This window comes from Podarcis cretensis (assembly GCF_951804945.1).
Source record: "Podarcis cretensis genome assembly, chromosome: 6".
NCBI lineage: Eukaryota > Metazoa > Chordata > Lepidosauria > Squamata > Lacertidae > Podarcis > Podarcis cretensis.
The window spans coordinates 51691694-51711637 of NC_137175.1; the positions used below are offsets into that span (position 1 = coordinate 51691694).

Here is a 19944-nt window from a genome sequence, read left to right on the forward strand (position 1 = left end):
TGGACTTGGGGATCATTGAGGAGGGCTGCACCCTCTGCGTGGGGGCAAAGGAAGCATTGTCCTACAACTTACTCCCTGCCCCTATCTCCGAGACACCCCATGAGGCTACAAAAACAGCTGTGAATTGGTAGTGCAAAAGATATCTTAGGAGAGCATTTGAGTGGCAGAGGTCCAGCAACATGGGGAGGCTTTTCAGTGCAAAACAGGAGCCTGATGCCAGGCCTCTAGGCTGCTGTGCTGGAAACAGAAGAGCAGATGAGGTCCTGGCCACTTATCTGCTTCAGATTTCAAGTGCCCAGAGTGTGTTAGAGCGGCCACCTCCATGTGTCTGGTGCTGCAAGAGAGCTGCTAAGGTTGGGAGGGGGTGCTGGCAAAAATGTGTGCCAAAGCAGCAGGTGGTAGCATTTCATGTCCTACCTAAACCGTCCCTGCAGGCCCCTGTTTATCTCTTCCCGTCCTTCCCTTTGAAGTGAGCAATCGTTCTCCACTTTATCTAAAGAGATCAATTGGCCCAAGGAGCTACAGACGGCTCTGAAGCTGCATCTTTATTAGCGCCTTTGTTTCTGCCATCTCACCCCCCCCCCCGCCCCACTCCTGCCTTTTATGACGTCTTATAAATCCACCTTGGAACAGCTTCCATCTCTGTCCCACACATTACAGCTGTCCTACAACAGATTCATTAATTTTTAGCACCAGTGGAGAGATTAAATGAGAGTGGATAAGGCTGAGAGCCTAAGACTATATTCAAGGATCTGCAGTGCCCCATAGTGGTAGAATACTGATGGCACAGATTCTCTTTTCAATTTTCTGACTTATTTTCCTACATATCACTGTGGAAACAGGATTCACTGTCTTCACTGGTAGCATATGTCAGGGTCTGTGTATGTATTTGCTCACTACTGTAGCTAGAGTTTTGCAGTGGCAGAAATTCCACCCTTTGGGGTCATGTACAACACACATCCTATACCAGGGTTTCCTGCACACTTCAAAGGAACTCACACAATTTTACAAAAAGCTTGTAATTGTTGTAGCACTACTCTGGTATTATATTTCACCCCACATGTGTATTTTAGAAGATCCAACTGGTGTAATAACATTAGTTACTCCAACTTATATAATATGCCTCTTCTCACATTGAGTAACTTTGGCTAATTTCTTAGTGCCTTTGTGTTAATACTCTACTTTCATCAAGGGACCTCTGATAGCCTTATTGATCTCATAGTGGAACAGGTGGTTGTGGGCAAGGACTGCAGAAGAAAGCAGCTAGATGCTATCAGAGATCCAGATTTGTGGCACAAGTCCTCCTCTCCTCCCCCAGCAAGCCCTTTATCTAGTTCTCTAGACCTAACTGCTAAGTATCTCCTTTCCATCCCAGAAGTGTCAGTCATCTACCACTCTGAAATGCTTGATACCTTGCAGGCAGCAAAAGGCCTACATTGCCACACAGGGACCCCTTGCTGAAACTACAGAGGATTTCTGGCGGATGCTGTGGGAGCACAACTCTACCATTGTGGTGATGCTGACCAAATTGCGAGAGATGGGGCGGGTAAGCTAGCACCCTCAGCTACCAAGTGATGTCTATTCTGGGGCTGTTTCTCCAGTGAGATTCCAGGTGTACGGCCCAGTCTTGAGAGCAAATATTGTGCTTTCATTCTCCTAATGCTAGAGGGGACTGCAGTCACTGCTAAAGGTGAAGCTCATTGCACTGAAGTCTTCAGACTGTAACTGTTTTGTGGGATGGACTCAGTTGCATACGAGTAAATTTAGGTTTGTGCTATTGAAGTGAATTAAAACACTTGCACAACAAAAAAAATGACTTTTTTGTGGTGATGGGAAAATGCACCAGAAATATAACAACTGATTGACATGAAGTCATATAACCTCTCCACAAACAAATCAGGTGATTGCTGAGCATTGTATAACCTCCTTGTCAACTTTATTTAAATAAATCAGAATGTATGCTCAACAAGCACGCAATCTGCAGGAGTCGTTCATCTCCTGCTGCAACCATCAATGTACTTGATCCCCCTGGTCCGCAAAAAAAGGGGCATTTGGGCTAGAACTGAGGTTTTCTACATAGTAACTTGGCATGGAAGAGGCAGGCTGATTGCTAATCAGGAAGTCATGGGAAATGGAGGCGTGCAGGAGCAAGGGGAGTCTAATCAATCACATCATGGCAGGAGGGAAGAAATAGATCAGTGTCTTGCTGCACATATTAGAGCATGGAGTTGTGTGGGTATTGTACTACCCAACAGGACAAGATGTCAAAAGGCACCTCACTCTAAAATATTCACGCTTTAGTCACATCACACATTTTGACTGTAACAATTCTGACTCTTCCTTTGCTTTTCAGGAGAAATGCCACCAGTACTGGCCAGCAGAGCGTTCTGCTCGGTACCAGTACTTTGTGGTGGATCCCATGGCTGAATACAACATGCCCCAGTACATTCTGCGTGAGTTCAAGGTCACTGATGCCAGGGTGAGTACTGCACAGCCTACCCTGAATTCCCCAATATTTATTTCCCATTACTGCTCAGACATTGCAAGTAGCACAGGACAGAAGGGCTTTATCTTCAATGTGCATCTGATTGTCCATTGCTTTATCACCCTCTGCATTGGTGTTACTGTGTGTCAAGTGGCTGAGACAGCTGGAAAGCAGAAGCATGGATTTCAGTTGTGTTTATATCTACTACACCCTGCTATATAAAACAAAATACTCACTAAGGGGCAAAAGAAATCTGCTTAGGTTGGCTGGGCCTCCCCTCCTCAAGGCTTTTCTGGCACCAGTAGGAAAGGCCTGACCATGAAGGCTGCCCTGTGTTTTGAGAGGATGCAGTGACTATATCTCCCTTTCACCACAACTAGGATGGACAGTCAAGAACCATCCGACAGTTCCAGTTCACGGACTGGCCTGAGCAGGGAGTACCAAAAACTGGAGAGGGCTTCATTGACTTCATTGGGCAAGTTCATAAAACCAAGGAGCAGTTTGGCCAAGATGGGCCCATCACTGTACACTGCAGGTAAGTTCTGCTGTTTGCTTGTCCGTGGAAGCTGGCTAGGTGCTGTGTGCCAGTGGTGAGGAGGCTGGGGTCATCAGGGAAAGCTAGATTACTACTGCAGAGATGGCCTCACCTTTCTAGGTATAGAAGCCATTTCCTTGGTAAAAGGCAGGGGAAATCTCTGCTTTGTAGTTTTGAGCACACAAAAACATTGTGGCACTTGTAGAGAGATATTTTAGCTTTTGGGAGAGCTTCTTTTGATCTTTGTGATCTTTTGATGCTTCAGTTCCCTTTCACTGTGTCTCTTTCTCTCTTCCTTATGTGCAGTGCGGGGGTCGGACGCACAGGGGTGTTCATCACATTAAGCATTGTACTGGAGCGCATGCGCTATGAGGGCGTAGTTGACATGTTCCAGACTGTGAAGACCTTGAGGACACAACGACCAGCCATGGTGCAAACAGAGGTAAACCACCAGCCACATGCTTGCTGCTGCACAGAGGACTGGTGGCAAGCATTTAGGATCAAAACTTTGCTTTCACTTGCTTTCAGTATGGAAAAGGGATGTAACTTTCTCTGTAAGTAGGCATATTCCATATAAATCACATCAAGCAGCCACCAATCTTGCCCCCATTCCCATGTTGATGTGTTCTATGAGATATATAGGGCATATACAATCTTCTCCTTTGGCGATCACTCATAGCCGAGTAAGATTGTCGTAAGTGACTGTGGAGGCCAATTCTGGATCCACACGTCCTTCCACAGTGGGGACATTGGTTTCTGGGTGGGAGTTGATCACGGTGTGGATTTGCCAAGCGTGCCTTCCTCTTAGCATATTTCTCCCTTGCATCCTGAGTTCGCGTGTCTTCAAAGCCCATGACACCCTAAAGGCTGTTCTCCAATTGGAGTGCTTGCAGGCAAGTGTTTCCCAATTGTTGGTGTTTATACTACATTTTTTTAGATTTGCCTTGAGACAGTCTTTAAACCTCTTTTGTTGACCACCAGCATTACGCTAAGCTATGACTGGCACAACTAGTATCTACAGCATCTTCTGAAGCCTGTAAAAGGCTTTTAAAAGGTGAGACAGCTGGATCTGTCAAGACTGATGAAGCCACATCAGAGCGCCTTCCAGCCAAGATTTCTCACCATAAGTTAAACCCCACTCTGGGTTAGTCCCAAAAGGTAGTCATGGTTATACTGTGCAAAAGAACAGTGCCAGCAAGCATTTGCAAAGGATTACACATGGCCAGTGGCTATCTTCTGGTTAGAACCCATACTGTTTTCTGGTCTAACTTGATGGCAGCTTGGATTGGCCTCTCTTTCACCTGATCAATGCGACCTTTGATTCTGTGCTGTTCTTCGTGTAGTGCAAGGATATCAGAACCAGTGGTTGGATGGGTCATGAGACGGAGAGCAGAAATCCATAATTCATCCTCCTTTTTATATAGGACATATTTTACTGGTGCACCATGAGAGTAAATTACATTGGTAAAAATTCAGTACTTGGGTTTCCCATACAGTCAGCTTGCTGCTCTCCCACCTGCAGTTTAACTGGAACTTCACTCCCAATCTATGCTTACTGTACTAATCTGAGCAAAATGGCCCCTCTTTACATTAGATGCAGGGCTTGGTGCTAGCCAGCTGCCTCTTTTAGAGTGAGTTTTATTTGCACCATGATGTGATAGAAGTGGTGGTCTCATTTAGAGGCTTTTTGCTTATCCCATTCTCTTCCTTCTTCTCCAGGACCAGTATCAGCTGTGCTACAGGGCTGCACTGGAGTACCTTGGCAGCTTCGATCACTATGCAACGTAACTAGCGCTTTCAGCCAGTTGCAGCGGGAATGTCCAAGAGCAGAGACGGGTTCTTCCCAGCCAGCCGCCCATTTGTTAGTCCTTCTGTGCAGATGCTGCTGCTGTTGTTGCAGCATCAAGCCTCCCCATGACCAACCAGTTCTGACCACAGTATTTGGGTTCATTGCCACAGCGCCAAAGGTGGGACCAGCTTCTAGCGTTTCCAATTTCCAGATGAATTTCTGTTAATGCCCCCACTCCTCCTCCTCCCCTTGACAGCATTTCATGGTGAGAGTCACTGGGTGGATGGAATGGGATCTTTTATATATGTAAAATAGTTAAACTTAGTCTTTTATATCTTTTCTTTTTTAAATTCTTTTGCAAGTCTTAATGTTTTGCTCAAGCAAAACAGAAGAATGGAGGTGGTGGGGTTTGAATTTCGTTTTGCTTCCCCCGCCCTTAACTCTTTTGTTGTCTCAATCAAGGTGGTGCTGCCCATTTTCGGGCAGCCCCAGGTTAATATTAGTGGCTGGCTCACAGCTCTGGGACCCTTCCACTCCCTCTTCAGTCCTTTGTAGAATATTCAATTTCACAGAGCTGGAGCCAACTTAATGCTTATTTCTAAAGCCTTTTATTCATAAGCCTATCTGTCAGGTGGGACTCCAGCAGCTATTAGATGCTTGGTCCTATTGACATGTGTCCAGTGACCTCATATTTGTCAGCAGATCCCTTATGAACTTTCCATTTGAGGGAGAGACCCACTGCTTGGGATTCTCTTGTTAAGATGGGGGGGAAATGTGGCATCCTTGCCGCACAAAAATCAAGTTCCCAAAAGGGACCTGACCGACACATTTGTTTAGTTCTTTCTGTGCCAGTAGCATCCTGAGGTGCTGTTGCCTAGGCAACTGTGGCCAACCAAGTGCATTGGAGCACCTTCCAAGGTGAAAGAGCACAACTCTGGGAAGTCAAGCCTTCCTGCACAAACAACCCCGGCATGGGGGTGCCTTGGCTATTAGGGAGGGAGGGGTGGGATTCTTCAGGTAAGGAATTCAGTTCTCAGAGGCTGAGTGTAACTATAATTTCTGCTATCCTGTACCACATTTAAAAGTCATTAGAATGCTGTATTTTTCACTATGACAGGATGGTCTAATTAACCAATGTGGCAAGGCTACTGGACTTAATTTAACGGTACTATGTATTAATACTCCTTATTCTCTCTCACTTGCACTAAAGGCAGGGAGATTACAGCCTTCTCCCAGGTGCATAGTTCTATAAATAAAGGTGGTGGAAAGGTCTCTAACTATATTATCCAATGTATTCAAATTACATTGAAATCAACAATCCTGGGTTGGTGATGTTGGAGAGAACATTCATTTTTACCTTGTGAAAGCATAGTGCTGTAGGGGTCACTGTTGTATACAGTCTGTTTTCTATTTGTTAATAAAAATCTACAGCATCATTGCATAATTCTTGATGTTAATAAATTTGAATAATCAGGTTTCCTACATGTTCGTTTTGCTGTCTTGTTTTATTTGCCAGTTAGCGGATAAACCTGTAGTTACCCTGGCAGGAGCTCCAAAATACCACAACTCTGTGGGAGTGAATCCTACCTGTCCATGTGTTAGAAAGCAGAACTCAAACAAAATTCTGTGAAAGCGAAATGCTCTTGCTTGGCCACTCACACAGACAAGAAAAAGGAGGAACGGCTGGAACTGTTCACCTTTCAGCAGAAGAAGGGTGTGCCATGAATCATTTCCACATGAACAATTTGGCTGCTGAAACAATAGCACTTACATGATGTATCAATAGAATACGGCGTTCTTGATAGGATAGTATGGAAGTGCTGCTGTTTGTAATACATTACACGTGTCATATATGGGAATGTTGAGGGTGGCAGGAGAGGATACAGTGGTACCTCGGGTTACGTATGCTTCAGGTTACAGACTCCGCTAACCCAGAAATATTACCTCGGGTTAAGAACTTTGCTTCAGGATGAGAACAGAAATCGTGCTCTGGCGGTGCGGCGGCTGCGGGAGGCCCCATTAGCTAAAGCAGTGCTTCAGGTTAAGAACAGTTTCAGGTTAAGAACGGACCTCCGGAACGAATTAAGTACTTAACCCGAGGTACCACTGTATATTGATTCCTTCCTAACTTGCGCTAGCAAGTTTCTTCACTTAGTAGAGTACATTCCCCCTTTATGCAGCAGAAAACTGGTTGCAGACTCGTGTGAGCCTCTTAAGACAATAAACAATTCAATCTGGCTTGCCCTGGTAAGGCATCTTTGATCCCTCCTAAAAGAATAAAGGCACCATAGTCTTATTCATAAGTAACAAAAAGTAGTTTTACTCACGATCAGGCAGAGCACAGTGTGATCCCTGAAGGCAGGCTTTAGGCTTAAAGTTACAAATATGTACAAACAGGTTTACCCCATATGGGAGATAACCTGGGGAGACTGCTGCCTGGCAGCCAGCTAGCAGTACAGTCCAGGTGAATCAGGAAGTTTGCAGGATGAAAAAGAAGATCGAAGAAAGGGGAGGTGGCTGCGTGACTTAGCCTTTTACCAGGTCTGGAAAGGTCACGCCCATCTACTAGTCACATGCAAGGAAGGATGCTCCAGGCCAAGAGGGAACAGGAAGTTCGACTGACTGGATCAACATCCCCTGCATGACCACTCTAGGCAAAACAGGTAATGTACTTGACTGCTCCCAGTGGATTACATCCCACATCATACCACCAGTAGCATGAGTTGTTGGCACCCGGGGCCAGCAAGCCACCAACACTGCCAGTGCACCCCTCCACCAAAGCCAAGCAGGGGTGCACCACTTGCCCACCCACATAGTCATCACCCAAGTGAGCCTCACTCTTACCTCCCTGCTGCTGCTGCTACCACCATCTTCCCCCCTGCCCCCAGCTAAATTTACAAACCATTTTAAAAGGGGGGGGTTTACTGTCCAAAGCATCACTTAACAGCTTGAAAAATCTGCATTTTGGCCCCATGTTTACATGCTAAACTTTATCCTAATATTGTTCTAGACATGCACACAACCCTATGCACATACTACATTTATGCAAACAGGAGGTATTCTCAGAAAGTGTGGACAGTAGGAAAAGTTACTGCCGCTCCACACAGCAAGCTGTGTTTCCTTTGTTGTAAGGCAGCTACACACAAAACTGCAGCTACAAAACCTGTGCAAAAGTTTTCAGGGCACAAAAGGGTTTGGATAAGGGAGGTCTCTTCTGCCTTCTCTCCCACAACACTAATACACTGCCTGCCTCTTGCTATCAGAGAGAAAGAGAATAGCATCCACGTTGAAAGAAAGTAAACAAACCTTACTTAAATGTTGTTGGGTTTTTTGGAAACTATCCACCATGCAAAGTGCAAGATTATTCATGGGGTAATACAGGTGCCTGAGAAACAAACTTAACGCTCCCTTTTCCTCCAGATTCCACTGCCAAAGATCTGGAAAGCTACTTTATGGGCATGTACAGTGGTACCTCAGGTTAAAGACGCTTCAGGTTACAGACTCCGCTAACCCAGAAATAGTACCACGGGTTAAGAACTTTGCTTCAGGATAAGAACAAAAATTGTGCAACAGCGGGAGGCCCCATTAGCTAAAGTGGTGCTTCAGGTTAAGAACAGTTTCAGGTTAAGAACAGACCTCCAGAATGAATCAAGTTCTTAACCAGCGATACCACTGTATGTAAATGCCATGGGTAGTGTTCAATGAAGTTTTACTCAGAGCAGACCTACTGAAATTAATGGACCTAGCTTAAGTCATGTTCATAAATTTTCATGTGTCTTCTCCAAGTAAAACTTAGTTGAATTACTAAGTAAAGGCAGCTTAAGATGATCATCACCTCCCCTTAGTCAGGATCCTTCATACATGCATAAACCCACTTAAAAGATCTGGAAACAGCACAAGAGGCGGGGGCAACAACGTGCTTTGCACAGTTTGGGAAGTTTCTAGTAAAGCCATGCAAATCTCAAGAAAATGAGCCAAGCCACACATAGCTTGACTGATGCTCCCTATAAAGTGGGTACATTTTCCTATATAAGCACTGTTTAGAATCAATTAATTTTTTTTGTACTTGCAAAAGTTGTAGGAAAGCTATGCTAGCATGTTGGAAGTTTTCTTGTTATGTATATTTACAGGCAAAATTCCTGTAGAGAGTGAGCAGATTTTCATTTTCTACTGTTGACCCCCCTCATGAAGGTCAATCACCTTCAATCTGGAATCCTCACTACCTGTTTTCAGCCCTGAAATAAGTCTAATAGAGTGTGTTTAAGAATCTACAGACTATAGTTTCCTGAATAACCACAGTTAGCCACACCATAGCTCTCCGGTCTTAGCTCCCAGGTCTGTTTCTGGAGCCAATTTATGGTGCTGCTTTTAACTTCCAAATGCCTAAATGGCTTACAGGGCCTAGGTATCTCAAGGACTACCTGCTGCCAAACAAGCCTGCTCACCCTAAGATCTTCATGATGTGCTTTTTTGCAAGATTATAATGTGATCAGGGATATGATTTTTGTTTTGTTTTGCAGCATCTTGCTTTTGGAATCTGCCTCCCGCTGCTATCTCTGTTATCTTTTCCATGCCAGGTAAAGGCTTTTTAAAAAAAAATCTGTCTGGATTTGACTTAGGATATGGGTTTATCTGGCTTAAGTGCTCTTTTGTTTTGCAGTCATCTTCTGTGTTGTTGTATTTTTATTGCTACTGTCAGAGCTGCCCCTAGGTCCCAGCTCACAGAGGACCAACGCCCGATCGTCGTTATGTACAAAAGTCTTTATTGAAGTTCAACTTCAGCCCTACGTCTTAAACCCTAGACCGGCGAAATCCCGTCTGAATCTCCTCCCCTCTGACACCAGTTTAAGATCCTAGCCCTGCTCCACTTTTTCCGTTGTTCTCTCCTCCTCTGGGTCCTCCTGCCCGCCGGGGCTTTCCCCTTTCTGGACTCTTCCGACGCTGAGTCGGCTGACTCCTCCCCCTGTCTCCGGCGGGCTTTAGGACCCGGTTCCCAATCCTCATTCTCTGCTGTCCCACGCTCCTGTACATTTGAACTTGCCTCTCGCGCCAACCCAGTGACCTTCCTCCTGACCGTCACACTGCTTCTGTCACTGCTTCCCTCTTCCGGGATACTGCCCGGATCTGACCTCCCCTCCGTTTTCTGGCTCTCCGACGGAGGCGTGGCCAGCCCTGACTTATCTTCACTCCCTGGTGTGGAATCCTCTGCCCTCGATACCTGGGACTCTTCCCCCCCCCAACTTCTGGTGGGGAAGTTGGTCCTGATTTCCAACTGCTACTCTGGGAGTCCCTGCTGGCCCCTTGCTCCTGGAGTGTCCCCCTTGGGAATCCCCTTGCCCTGGCCACTGGCGCCCCCCTCTGTGAATCTTCCGATTCGCTGGAGAGGCTCATGGAATCTCTCGGGCCACTGTCATCTTCTTCTACGCTGCCCTCAGATTCTTCCCCTTCGCTCTCCATCTCCCCTCTTCCCTGTGCTTCTGCTCCTGAGCCCCTGACAGCTACATACAACATTTCAAACTTTTGCAAACTGCTCTGGTAGGCTGTATATACCGGGGGGGGGCGGTCTGTGTCCCCAAAGACGTTGTTGAACTTCAGTTCCATCATCCCTGGCCACTGGCCAAGCTGGCAGGAGCTAATGGGAACTAGAAGTTAGCAACAGTTGGAGTATCACAAGGCTTCAGTCCTAGTACCGTTCATGTTAACTATTAATCAGTGCTTTTCAGACTCCTACTTCATCAGCTAAACAGGCCCAACATTTCCAGCTTCTCATGTAACACAGAATGCATGCAGTTGAGAACTGAGGCTGCATATTGTCTAAATTTTGTTCCAATTTAAAAACAGTCTTTCTTAAACAGAGTGACCTATACTGGACACACTATTTCAGGGAAGGTCTCACCCAAGTACCGTAATCTAAGAATTATAATTTTCCTCCTTTGCTGATGCCTCAAATTGGAGACTGCAGCTAATATTTTAGATGCAAAGGGGGCAGGCAGTTCTGCAAGTAAATCTACTTCCTCTTCTGAAACTAAAAGGGGTGGAGGAATGGGAATGGAAGGTCAGTTTCAAGCTCTTGTTCCACCCAGTTGCCCATACAGATCGTAATTTGAAATGGGAAAACCTAATGTTCCTGACTTCAGAAGGTAAAAGTACAAGACCTGCAACTACTATTGTTTTTGACATGAGCACTAAGGTAGTTGCAGAGATGCCTATGGATAGTGCACAAGAGGAAGAGAATTAAAAGGCAGCAGGTGATTTTTTTTTTTTATGGTGATGCAGATTCAAAAAAGGACTTGGTAGAAGTTGTGGCCAATTTGCCACAATATAGGGGCAAAACCTACCCAAAAGTGATTATCAAGTAAAGCTGGAAATTCTCTTGCCTGGTTTTATCAGATGAAAAATCAGCCTTTGTGTACTGATCAATCAGAATCTTCTAACCAAGTAAACTCATGAACATGCTTTATACTTAATACTGGATTTTTGCTCCGATATTTGAAAAACAAAATTCTCTAGCTTTCCTACACACGGCTTCATTTTCAGTAAAATGTAGCATAAGTCCCATAGCCACAATACAAGCAATGTGAACTAGCAAGAGCTATTTTATGGTGCATATTGTTTCTTATATAACTGGGTGGGGAAGAAGGAATATCTTAATTAATGCTTAATTTCTAAATAAAAGGTATGGAGTCAATCTTCTGAAAATCATATTTAGGCCTTCTTACATGAAAGCTCTTTCCTTGTCCATAGATGTGCAAAGAATACTTGACAGGGGGATGGGGCTAGAGATTATGAGACCGTGACATTCTGCACATGTGTAATGGCACATGTTCCTAAATAACACCCTTCAACTGTCCTGATTTAAGTGAGACATCCCATTTTGGGGTGCCGTGCTCTCATGAGAGTCACATGGCCTTAAAAAAACAACCACATTTTGGGGGGGGGTGCTTTTACTCAAGTCACCTGGCTCTCACAAGATCGCGGCCCTGAAATATGTGTGTTCTAGTTTTCCTCTGGGGCATGATGGAGGATATGAGTAAGTGCTGTACAAGACCTACTGTGATGAAAACAGCAGGGTTAGGAATTGCAGCTCTACCAAGTCAAAATTTTACCTGCCATCACTGCTATTTGAACAGGTAGACACAAAAATGAAGTCTCAGTAGCCTGCTGCCAACACCTCTACCAGGCTTTAGTTCAAGATCACTTAGTGGCCACAGAACAAAGACATATTCAGCTTTCCTTTTTGGGAGTGTCTCTTAACTTACTAGTTCTAAACAATGCAAGAGGGAGGAGTTGTCTTTAGACCAGCAGTGCTGTGTTGCCTTGGCCGTCGGCTATTCATAGGCCTGTACCTGATGGGAGCTTATACATATTATTTTAAAACGGGCATGGGGAACCTGTAGCCCTTCAAATATCCAACACCCATGAGCCCAAAAAGCAAGACCAGGGATGATGGGAACAGTAGTCCAGAACAGTGGAGGACTTTGAGCTTTAAAACTGTGACATCAAAATTTGGTGTCCCCTCCCACCTCTCGGCTTCTGTTATTTGTCAGTGTTGAGGTGCCTTCTTGGCTTGACGCCCAATGCAGCCAAACCAGTTGCACTCCTCTAAATCTGCCTCTGTCCAAAAACACCTGGAGGATGACAAGTTCCCCATCCCTGTATTAAAACTAAAAAGTAAAGGGGAAACAACAATGTTACTTGAAGGGAGAAATACATGAAGACATCAGCTAGCAGGAGCAGTATCTTCTAGTGGCTTTGGGTAATTAACCAGTCTTTAGCCTGCTCAAGAAAGGCAGGTCTTTCCTTCCACTATAATCTTTTCTGGCATTCAAACTCAGTTTAGCCTACATGTAAACTGATTTGCTGGATGGATTTGAGTTCTGCATGTGTTAGCTTTTCAGTTTGCAAACTGAAAACACACAACCTTTCCTCTGTAGGACTATTCACCCACCTCTACCTATGCACCCTATGCACCAGTGATGTTGGAGGACATTTTGGGGAAATCAAAATTTAAAAAGGCTTGACAGAGCCAGCAAGTGAAGATCAGTGAGAAGGCTGCAGAATAAGGGGACAGTTTTAAATAAAAGCTCAGGTGGCCTTTATGTGAAATTCAGATCCATAACCCCAAGGAAATATGGAGGAAAGGGTGGGAACATTCTGATACTGTAGGTCATAATCAAGAATGGCTTTTAGATGATACACGCCAAAGTTTGTGGCACATGGGGAAGTGCTATAATGATTCATCAGGAATTGAGAATAGCAGTGTCCCCTCATTAACTATCAGGCATAGACTCAATTGCCTTTAGTTGCCAGAGCAACCAAAAGGAACAGAAGAAGTCAAGCTCCAATTAAAGGCAATTTAATGTCCCTACTCAGTACACTCATTGTGTAATATGTGCAGTCAAGGCATCTCATCAACAAAACTTAGCAAATAGCTGCTTAGGGCAACATCATCCACTCAAGCCAGGGACAAAGCTCCACTAAGACTGGAGAGAAACAGCATCTGGCTCAGGTTGTCAGGATCCAATTTCCAGCAAAAAATGCAAAATGAGCTGCATTTTGTGCATTTTAGCTGTTATTTATGTCACCTTAGTTTGCATTGCAGAAAGAGTAGGAAGGAAAAGAGACAGTAGTGAGGAACACCGTTCACTGTTTCATAAGAACCTAAGATCTCTGCAAGATTAGACCAAAAGTCTATCCAGTCCAGCACCCTGCTTCTTCCAACAGATGCCAGCCAACAGTCTCCAGAAAGCAAAGCACAAAGATTTAACCTGCTGTATGCTTCCAGCAACTTATACAAAGAGCTGGCACGCTTCCAAACATGGATTAACATTTTGTTGTCCTAACTATTCATTGAGCTATTAAACTAGGACTATCTAATATCCATCCAAAATCATCTTAAGGGCCAGACTAAATGCAGTACCATTTACAATATTAGCAGATGTGTTTATATTTTTAAAGAATAACAGGCCGCCTGCCAGGACGGTTCCAATCCAGATCATGGTCTTGATCTGCTATTTGTATTGGAATAAAGCCCCCATTCACACTTATCATTTCAGAAACCTGGCTCAATAAATCACGGGTGACAATAGTACAATTCCTTCTCCCTCCTCAGCACCAGTCTCTTAAATTAGAATCAGTACAACCTCATGCTATCTCCTCCTCCACTGCCATCACTCACCTCTGACCTTTTTCCTTCCCTCTGTGCAACTTAAATGTTCAGTATAGCATTTAAAAAACATGCCTCTTGTGCTGTACATCTGTTATAGTAATAATTGTGTGGCAATTCAGAAGCTGAGAGTCTGCATCCGCCCACTCTCCATCTCATTAAGTATGAGGGTTTTTTATGCTTTCTCTAACCCAGGACCAGGGTGGGGGACCATTGTCAATTGTCCTTCAGGTGTAGATATGCTGCAGTCAAGTAGACTATTAAGACTGCACAGCCTGACCCATGATATTTGCCCATGAAATACAAGGAGTCTTGCATGACTTGAGCTGTATGCCCTAGCTCATCCCTCTCTGCAGCCTGCTCACTACTGACTATTATGAGAACCCACATGGTATGCATTGCTTCAGATGGTTTCCTATAGGTGACTAAATTCAAAATCCACAGGGAGCAGAACAAGGAAAAAGCAGCACTTACCTTGCAAACCTCAGCTTCAGAACTCCTGCTGTATCAAGCAAAGGTCTACTGTTGTGCCTTAGCTAATTTATACCAATTGGATACACCTGCTGGGGCTGCAGTGAAACAAGAAGCAATGTTATTGCAGGTGGAAAAGCAGCTGCCTTAGTCTCAGCAGGATTCTAGAAGACAGTGCTTTAGCTATTGCTCGTGTTATCAAAAGTCACCACCCAATATTCAATAGGTTTCTCTCTATTTAGCAACCTTATTTTTATGACCACCCATCAACATACATTCTCTGTACAGCTTACAGAACGAATAATACAATATTAATATGTAATGTGATTAAAGTGAAACAATTAAAACAGTTATATGCAGCCTTTGAAAAATCTATTAGCATCCTTAAAAAAAAACCTATCGTTTGCAGCTGCTGCAGCAGCAGCAGCAGCAAAGCCAGCAAGTGGAAGTGTGAGCAGGTTCAAACCCCTAGCTAAGCATTATCAGTTCTCTCTTCCAGTTTGACTCATGCACTGAGAGATTAGCTATTAGTGAGCATGATTTGAATATGCAAAGTGGCACTGTTCTGAAACTATTCCAAACCACCTCACTGAAAAGCCACCTCCTGGTATGGAAAATTGGATGTGGTGCCTTTCTGTTTAGTTGTTCTACTGTTACATTTACACATAGATGTACTATTAGTTCCAAAAGCAAAACCTAATAACTGACAGTGCAATCATATGTTTATTCAATAGAGCTGATTCCTTGGTATATGTGCAGAAGACAACAGCTTGGATGATTTTGTTAAGAGAGCAAGCATCTGAAAATTGTGAGTTTATTGGTACAGCTCACTCAGTTGAATAATTAATCATATGTTTTGTCTGCTCATCTATTATATTTGTATATGAGTAAAAACAATAGTTCTGGAGCAAACCCACCTACTTTTTTAGATGTATGACATCATTTTAGAAGAGACATTCTCTCCTGTCAGACTGAAAGCAGAAAATGTGCCCTAAGATTATGCTTGCCATTTACTGTTTTCAATAACTAGTATGTGTGTTTGTGTATTAATTTAATTCTGTTTAATTAATCACTCATTTCACCTAACTATTCCTTTGTCCTTTTCAAACTCTCTCTTGCACACAGACCACCCCACGCCGCATCCTCCTCTCTCCTATTCCACAGCTCCCCTTGCACACACACCCAGTGATGATGCATGTTACTCTATCTTTAATATTTATAGAATCTTAAGAGCAAGCCTGTCCATTAGCTTGTTCTGAGCTCATACAAGCATCCCAGAGCTAGTGTACTGAGCAGGCCTTGCCCCCAAGCAAGTCAGAGAGCTTAAGAGCTCGTTATACACAGGTTCCACTTGGGTTAAAGGTAAAGGTAAAGGTACCCCTGCCCGTACGGGCCAGTCTTGCCAGACTCTGGGGTTGTGCGCCCATCTCACTTAAGAGGCCAGGGGCCAGCGCTGTCCGGAGACACTTCCGGGTCACGTGGCCAGCGTGACATCGCTGCTCTGGCCAGAGCCAGAGCCAGAGCTGCACACGGAAATGCCGTTTACCTTCCCGCTGGTAAGCAGTCCCTATTTATCTACTTGCACCCAGAGGTGCTTTCGAACTGCTAGGTTGGCAGGCGCTGGGACCGAGCAGCGGGAGCGCACCCCGCCGCAGGGATTCGAACTGCCGACCTTTCGATCGGCAAGCCCTAGGCGCTGAGGCTTTAACCCACAGCGCCACCTGCGTCCCCACTTGGGTTACCTGGCGCATAAAGAGCTTTTGAGCTCTCTGCCTTGCTTGTGAGAAAAGGCCAGCTGTGCAATGCTTGTGTGAGTTCGCATGCGAACTCAGATGGCTCTAGGATACTCATGCAAGATCTCACAGGCCCATCTGAATTCCTATGAGCTCTTGTAAGCACATCCCAAAGCAGGCACACTAAAAAGGCCTTGCCACCCAAGCAAGGCAGAGAGTTTAAAAACTCTTTATCCACCAAGTAACCTTAAGTGGACCTGGTGCAAAGAGAGCTTTTAAGGTCTCTAGCTTGCTTGAATTTAACTTGTGCAATTTCAACCAGCCTGCCTTCAACTGCATATAGCTGAAATTGCACAAAGTAAATGTGCCTAAGATGCAATTTTACTGTATTCTGCAGATAGAGATCAGGCAACCCTATTGAACAGAGTTGACCATTTATTAGCTGTAGGCTGTCCAATGTGCATGGACAGACAAGGTTTTCCTATCAACTATGCACACTAGGTATCCTCCAACACTACATTTCTACCCATCTGTAAAGCTAAGTTAACCATGACCTACTTCAAAGAACTGCTGTGAAGATATATGGGATAACTATTATAAATTATTTGCCATACTAGACATATGATAATGTTTATCTACAGTTGGGACCTGCAACAAAACTGCAGTGTGGAGTGCATCTGTCTGGATTCTAGTCAGCCCCTCTCCAGTTTTCCATTTATTAAAAATCTCAGGAAATTATCCTTCTGTAGCCCCTGAGCTCTCCCCCCTTCTTACAGGGGGATTTACTCATTAAAAAAAATATCTCTGAAAACCTTGTGTTTTCTCTGAGCCTGCTGATACTTCCCTCCTGTGTGTGGATGGTGCTGTTCTGGCTACATAAGAGTCTACACTGAGTTTGACATTAGAATATACTAGGATACCAGACAGAAAGTGAGGAGGAATTAAAGAACCTTTTAATGAGGGTGAAAGAGGAGAGCACAAAATATGGTCTGAAGCTCAACATCAAAAAAACGAAGCTCATGGCCACTGGGCCCATCACCTCCTGGCAAATAGAAGGGGAAGAAATGGAGGCAGTGAGAGATTTTACTTTCTTGGGCTCCACAGCAGTCACGAAATTAAAAGACGCCTGCTCCTTGGGAGAAGGGCAATGGCAAACCTAGACAGCATCTTAAAAATCAGAGACATCACCTTACCAACAAAGGTTCGTATAGTTAAAGCCATGGTTTTCCCAGTAGTGATGTATGGAAGTGAGAGCTGGACCATAAAGAAGGCTGATCGCCGAAGAATTGATGCTTTTGAAATATGGTGCTGGAGGAGACTCTTGAGAGTCCCATGGACTGCAAGAAGATCAAACGTATCCATTCTTAAGGAAATCAGCCCTGAGTGCTCACTGGAAGGACAGATCGTGAAGCTGAGGCTCCAATACTTTGGCCACCTCATGAGAAGAGAAGACTCCCTGGAAAAGACCCTGACGTTGGGAAAGATTGAGGACACAAGAAGAAGGGGACGACAGAGGATGAGATGGTTAGACAGTGTTCTCGAAGCCACAAACATGAGTCTGACCAAACTGCGGGAGGCAGTGAAAGACAGAAGTGCCTGGCGTGCTCTGGTCCATGGGGTCACGAAGAGTCGAACACGACTAAACGACTAAACAACAACAGGATACCAGACTGCCTGTCTGGTAGAATTAAACTGAGGAAGATGATATTTGGTGACAAAATAAGTAACTCTGAGCTCTTGATAACCAAGTTTAGTTTCCATATTCCATATGTCCACTTCTTATTTCTCAGGAGTTTAGATGTTCTCCATTTTTTGCTAATTCCCACTTTATGTCTGCTCAGGTAAGGCAAGCAGCTGTGAGAGGAGGCATTTTACCTCACCTGCAAATTGGTCCCAGTGGGGCTCAGTGGATGCTAGATTTAGTTCTGCCCAGATGCAGGGAGAATAATTAGAATAAGCTTATTACTCCCCAGGTCTGAACAATTTCCTTTCATTTTCATATTTTGCATACAGCTGAAAGGAATATAGATAAATAAGTAAGTAAATAAATTGAAATGTGTAGAGGAAATAATGGACCCAGTCTTGGGGCCTATTTTCAAAATGCTTGTTTTTAGTCCTGAAGTGTACTATGGTTCTCTGGATTCTTTATGCAGGGCAAGCCATCAATGCTTCCAGAAAAGCTGTACATACATCCTTCTTCTGTTGCTTTAATGACTGGTTTAGTACAGCAGCAGAGTACTAACATGCTAATTATTTTTGGCAAGTAGAAAATTGCTTGGGGGTGGAGAAAATCCACTATCCAGACATGAAACTGAAACTCTTCTATCTACCACTAGTCTTATCTATAAATGACTGTTCTTCAATCAGATAGCAATTCCAAACGAGATAGCAAAATGGTAAGAGAATAGCCCATCCTGGAGAGATCAGGTCAGAATGAGAAGATCCACTGCTGGTTAGCTGAATCCATTTCAAGCCTTTCTCCTCTATTTACTCAGTGCACAGTGACAGCCTGTCTAAAAAAACTATTGATGAGAAGAAGAGTGGGGCATACATTAATGTAATGAACAATATATGGTGTGAACCACAAGAAAGTCTAATGAACATGCCAGATTTCAAGCTCACTACCACCATTTTGGATGCAGTGACCTAAAAGTGTTAGGAATACATTTTCTGAATTCAACACAGATGTTCTACTTGATCTGAAGTATTTAGCAGCTACCACCCCTGAATACCATTTCTGTGATGAATTCACTTGCCACCGGTCTGCAGTTCTGCTCTGACAGCAGCAATAAATGAACCTCACAACACTAAATAATAAAGCACTATCCTATCCCATCCTTTCTTCAAAGATTGCCTTCACTTTATTCACTGGGGTCATGGCTAGAGCAAAGGCTCCATGAGCTAAGGCTTTTATATATATATATAAAGTGAGGACAAATGTGTGGAATTTCAAGAGAAAGATGGGAGGGTAAAGTACTCCTTGGATTACCAAGCCAGGGGAGGCTCATGTCTCTAAAAAGCAACTCAGCAAATTGAAGCAAGTTCAAAGGTATTATCAGAAGTTCAGTTCAACTGGAGTTTTGCTCATGCCCCACAAATATGTGCTTATATCAACTTCACTCTGAGCGCACAGCACTAGTGCAGGTAATCAGAAACAAATCAAGCTAAATATACTCCCATCAGGGGAAGTTATGGTACTCCCACCAGAGTTACTGCAGTATATGTGAATAATCCCACAATAATCAGTATGTGTAATGGATCACTTAAGTGAGCAAGATTAAAGTGCTCACAATGAAAGTGCTCCCCCATTTTATGTATGTCTTGAGAGGAATTTCTCAGTACTTTTCACACCAATATTCCAAATGAATCAATATTTTGTAAGGTTCTCAATGGCTCCCTCCCCTCAGCTATCCCTCCAAATAATGCAGTTACCAACAGATGAAGTGGGGGTATTGGTGTTGTATTTCCTTATCTGGAACTGCACCATACTGTTGGTGGGCACTCAATTGCTACAGGGATCTGCCATTTTTAATCTTTTTATGTGCTCTCTTACTGAGGTGTCCTCAGATCTAAGTATAGCCAGGGAAGGCTGACACCCTACTGTTCATTTTAGCTCCAAGAAAAGTCTTGGGACAGATTAACAATGACATTTTATGCACACCCTGGGGCAACCCTTGTTTAAAAATTGGAAGTTGTACATTTATCTGGGCAGGGGTTAGAACGCTGGTCAAGTTAAACCAGTTAATTGAGATTTTGTCCTCTTTT

The 19944-nt window shown here is 44.1% G+C and overlaps 1 protein-coding gene and 1 long non-coding RNA gene across 18 annotated transcripts in view; one reads left to right on the forward strand and one right to left on the reverse strand.

The window, feature by feature from the left end:
- Window positions 1–6291, forward strand: part of PTPRF (protein tyrosine phosphatase receptor type F) — a 478221-nt gene extending 471930 nt beyond the window's left edge. For all 12 annotated transcript variants that reach the window (XM_079980220.1, XM_079980216.1, XM_079980222.1 and 9 more), the window contains 5 exons: window positions 1420–1546; window positions 2354–2479; window positions 2866–3020; window positions 3327–3462; window positions 4740–6291. In XM_079980220.1, the coding sequence (XP_079836346.1) occupies window positions 1420–1546; window positions 2354–2479; window positions 2866–3020; window positions 3327–3462; window positions 4740–4808 (613 nt within the window). In that variant the 3' untranslated portion in view covers window positions 4809–6291. The remainder of the gene's footprint in view (window positions 1–1419; window positions 1547–2353; window positions 2480–2865; window positions 3021–3326; window positions 3463–4739) is intronic.
- The window catches only part of LOC307218325, a 259902-nt gene that overhangs the window by 11653 nt on the left and 228305 nt on the right, over window positions 1–19944 (reverse strand). For 5 of the 6 annotated variants that reach the window (XR_013839885.1, XR_013839886.1, XR_013839888.1 and 2 more), the window contains 2 exons: window positions 18060–18192; window positions 14450–14538 (listed from right to left, as the gene is read on the reverse strand). This is a non-coding gene — a long non-coding RNA (uncharacterized lncRNA). The remainder of the gene's footprint in view (window positions 1–14449; window positions 14539–18059; window positions 18193–19944) is intronic. The other variant, XR_013839887.1, reaches the window with a different exon arrangement.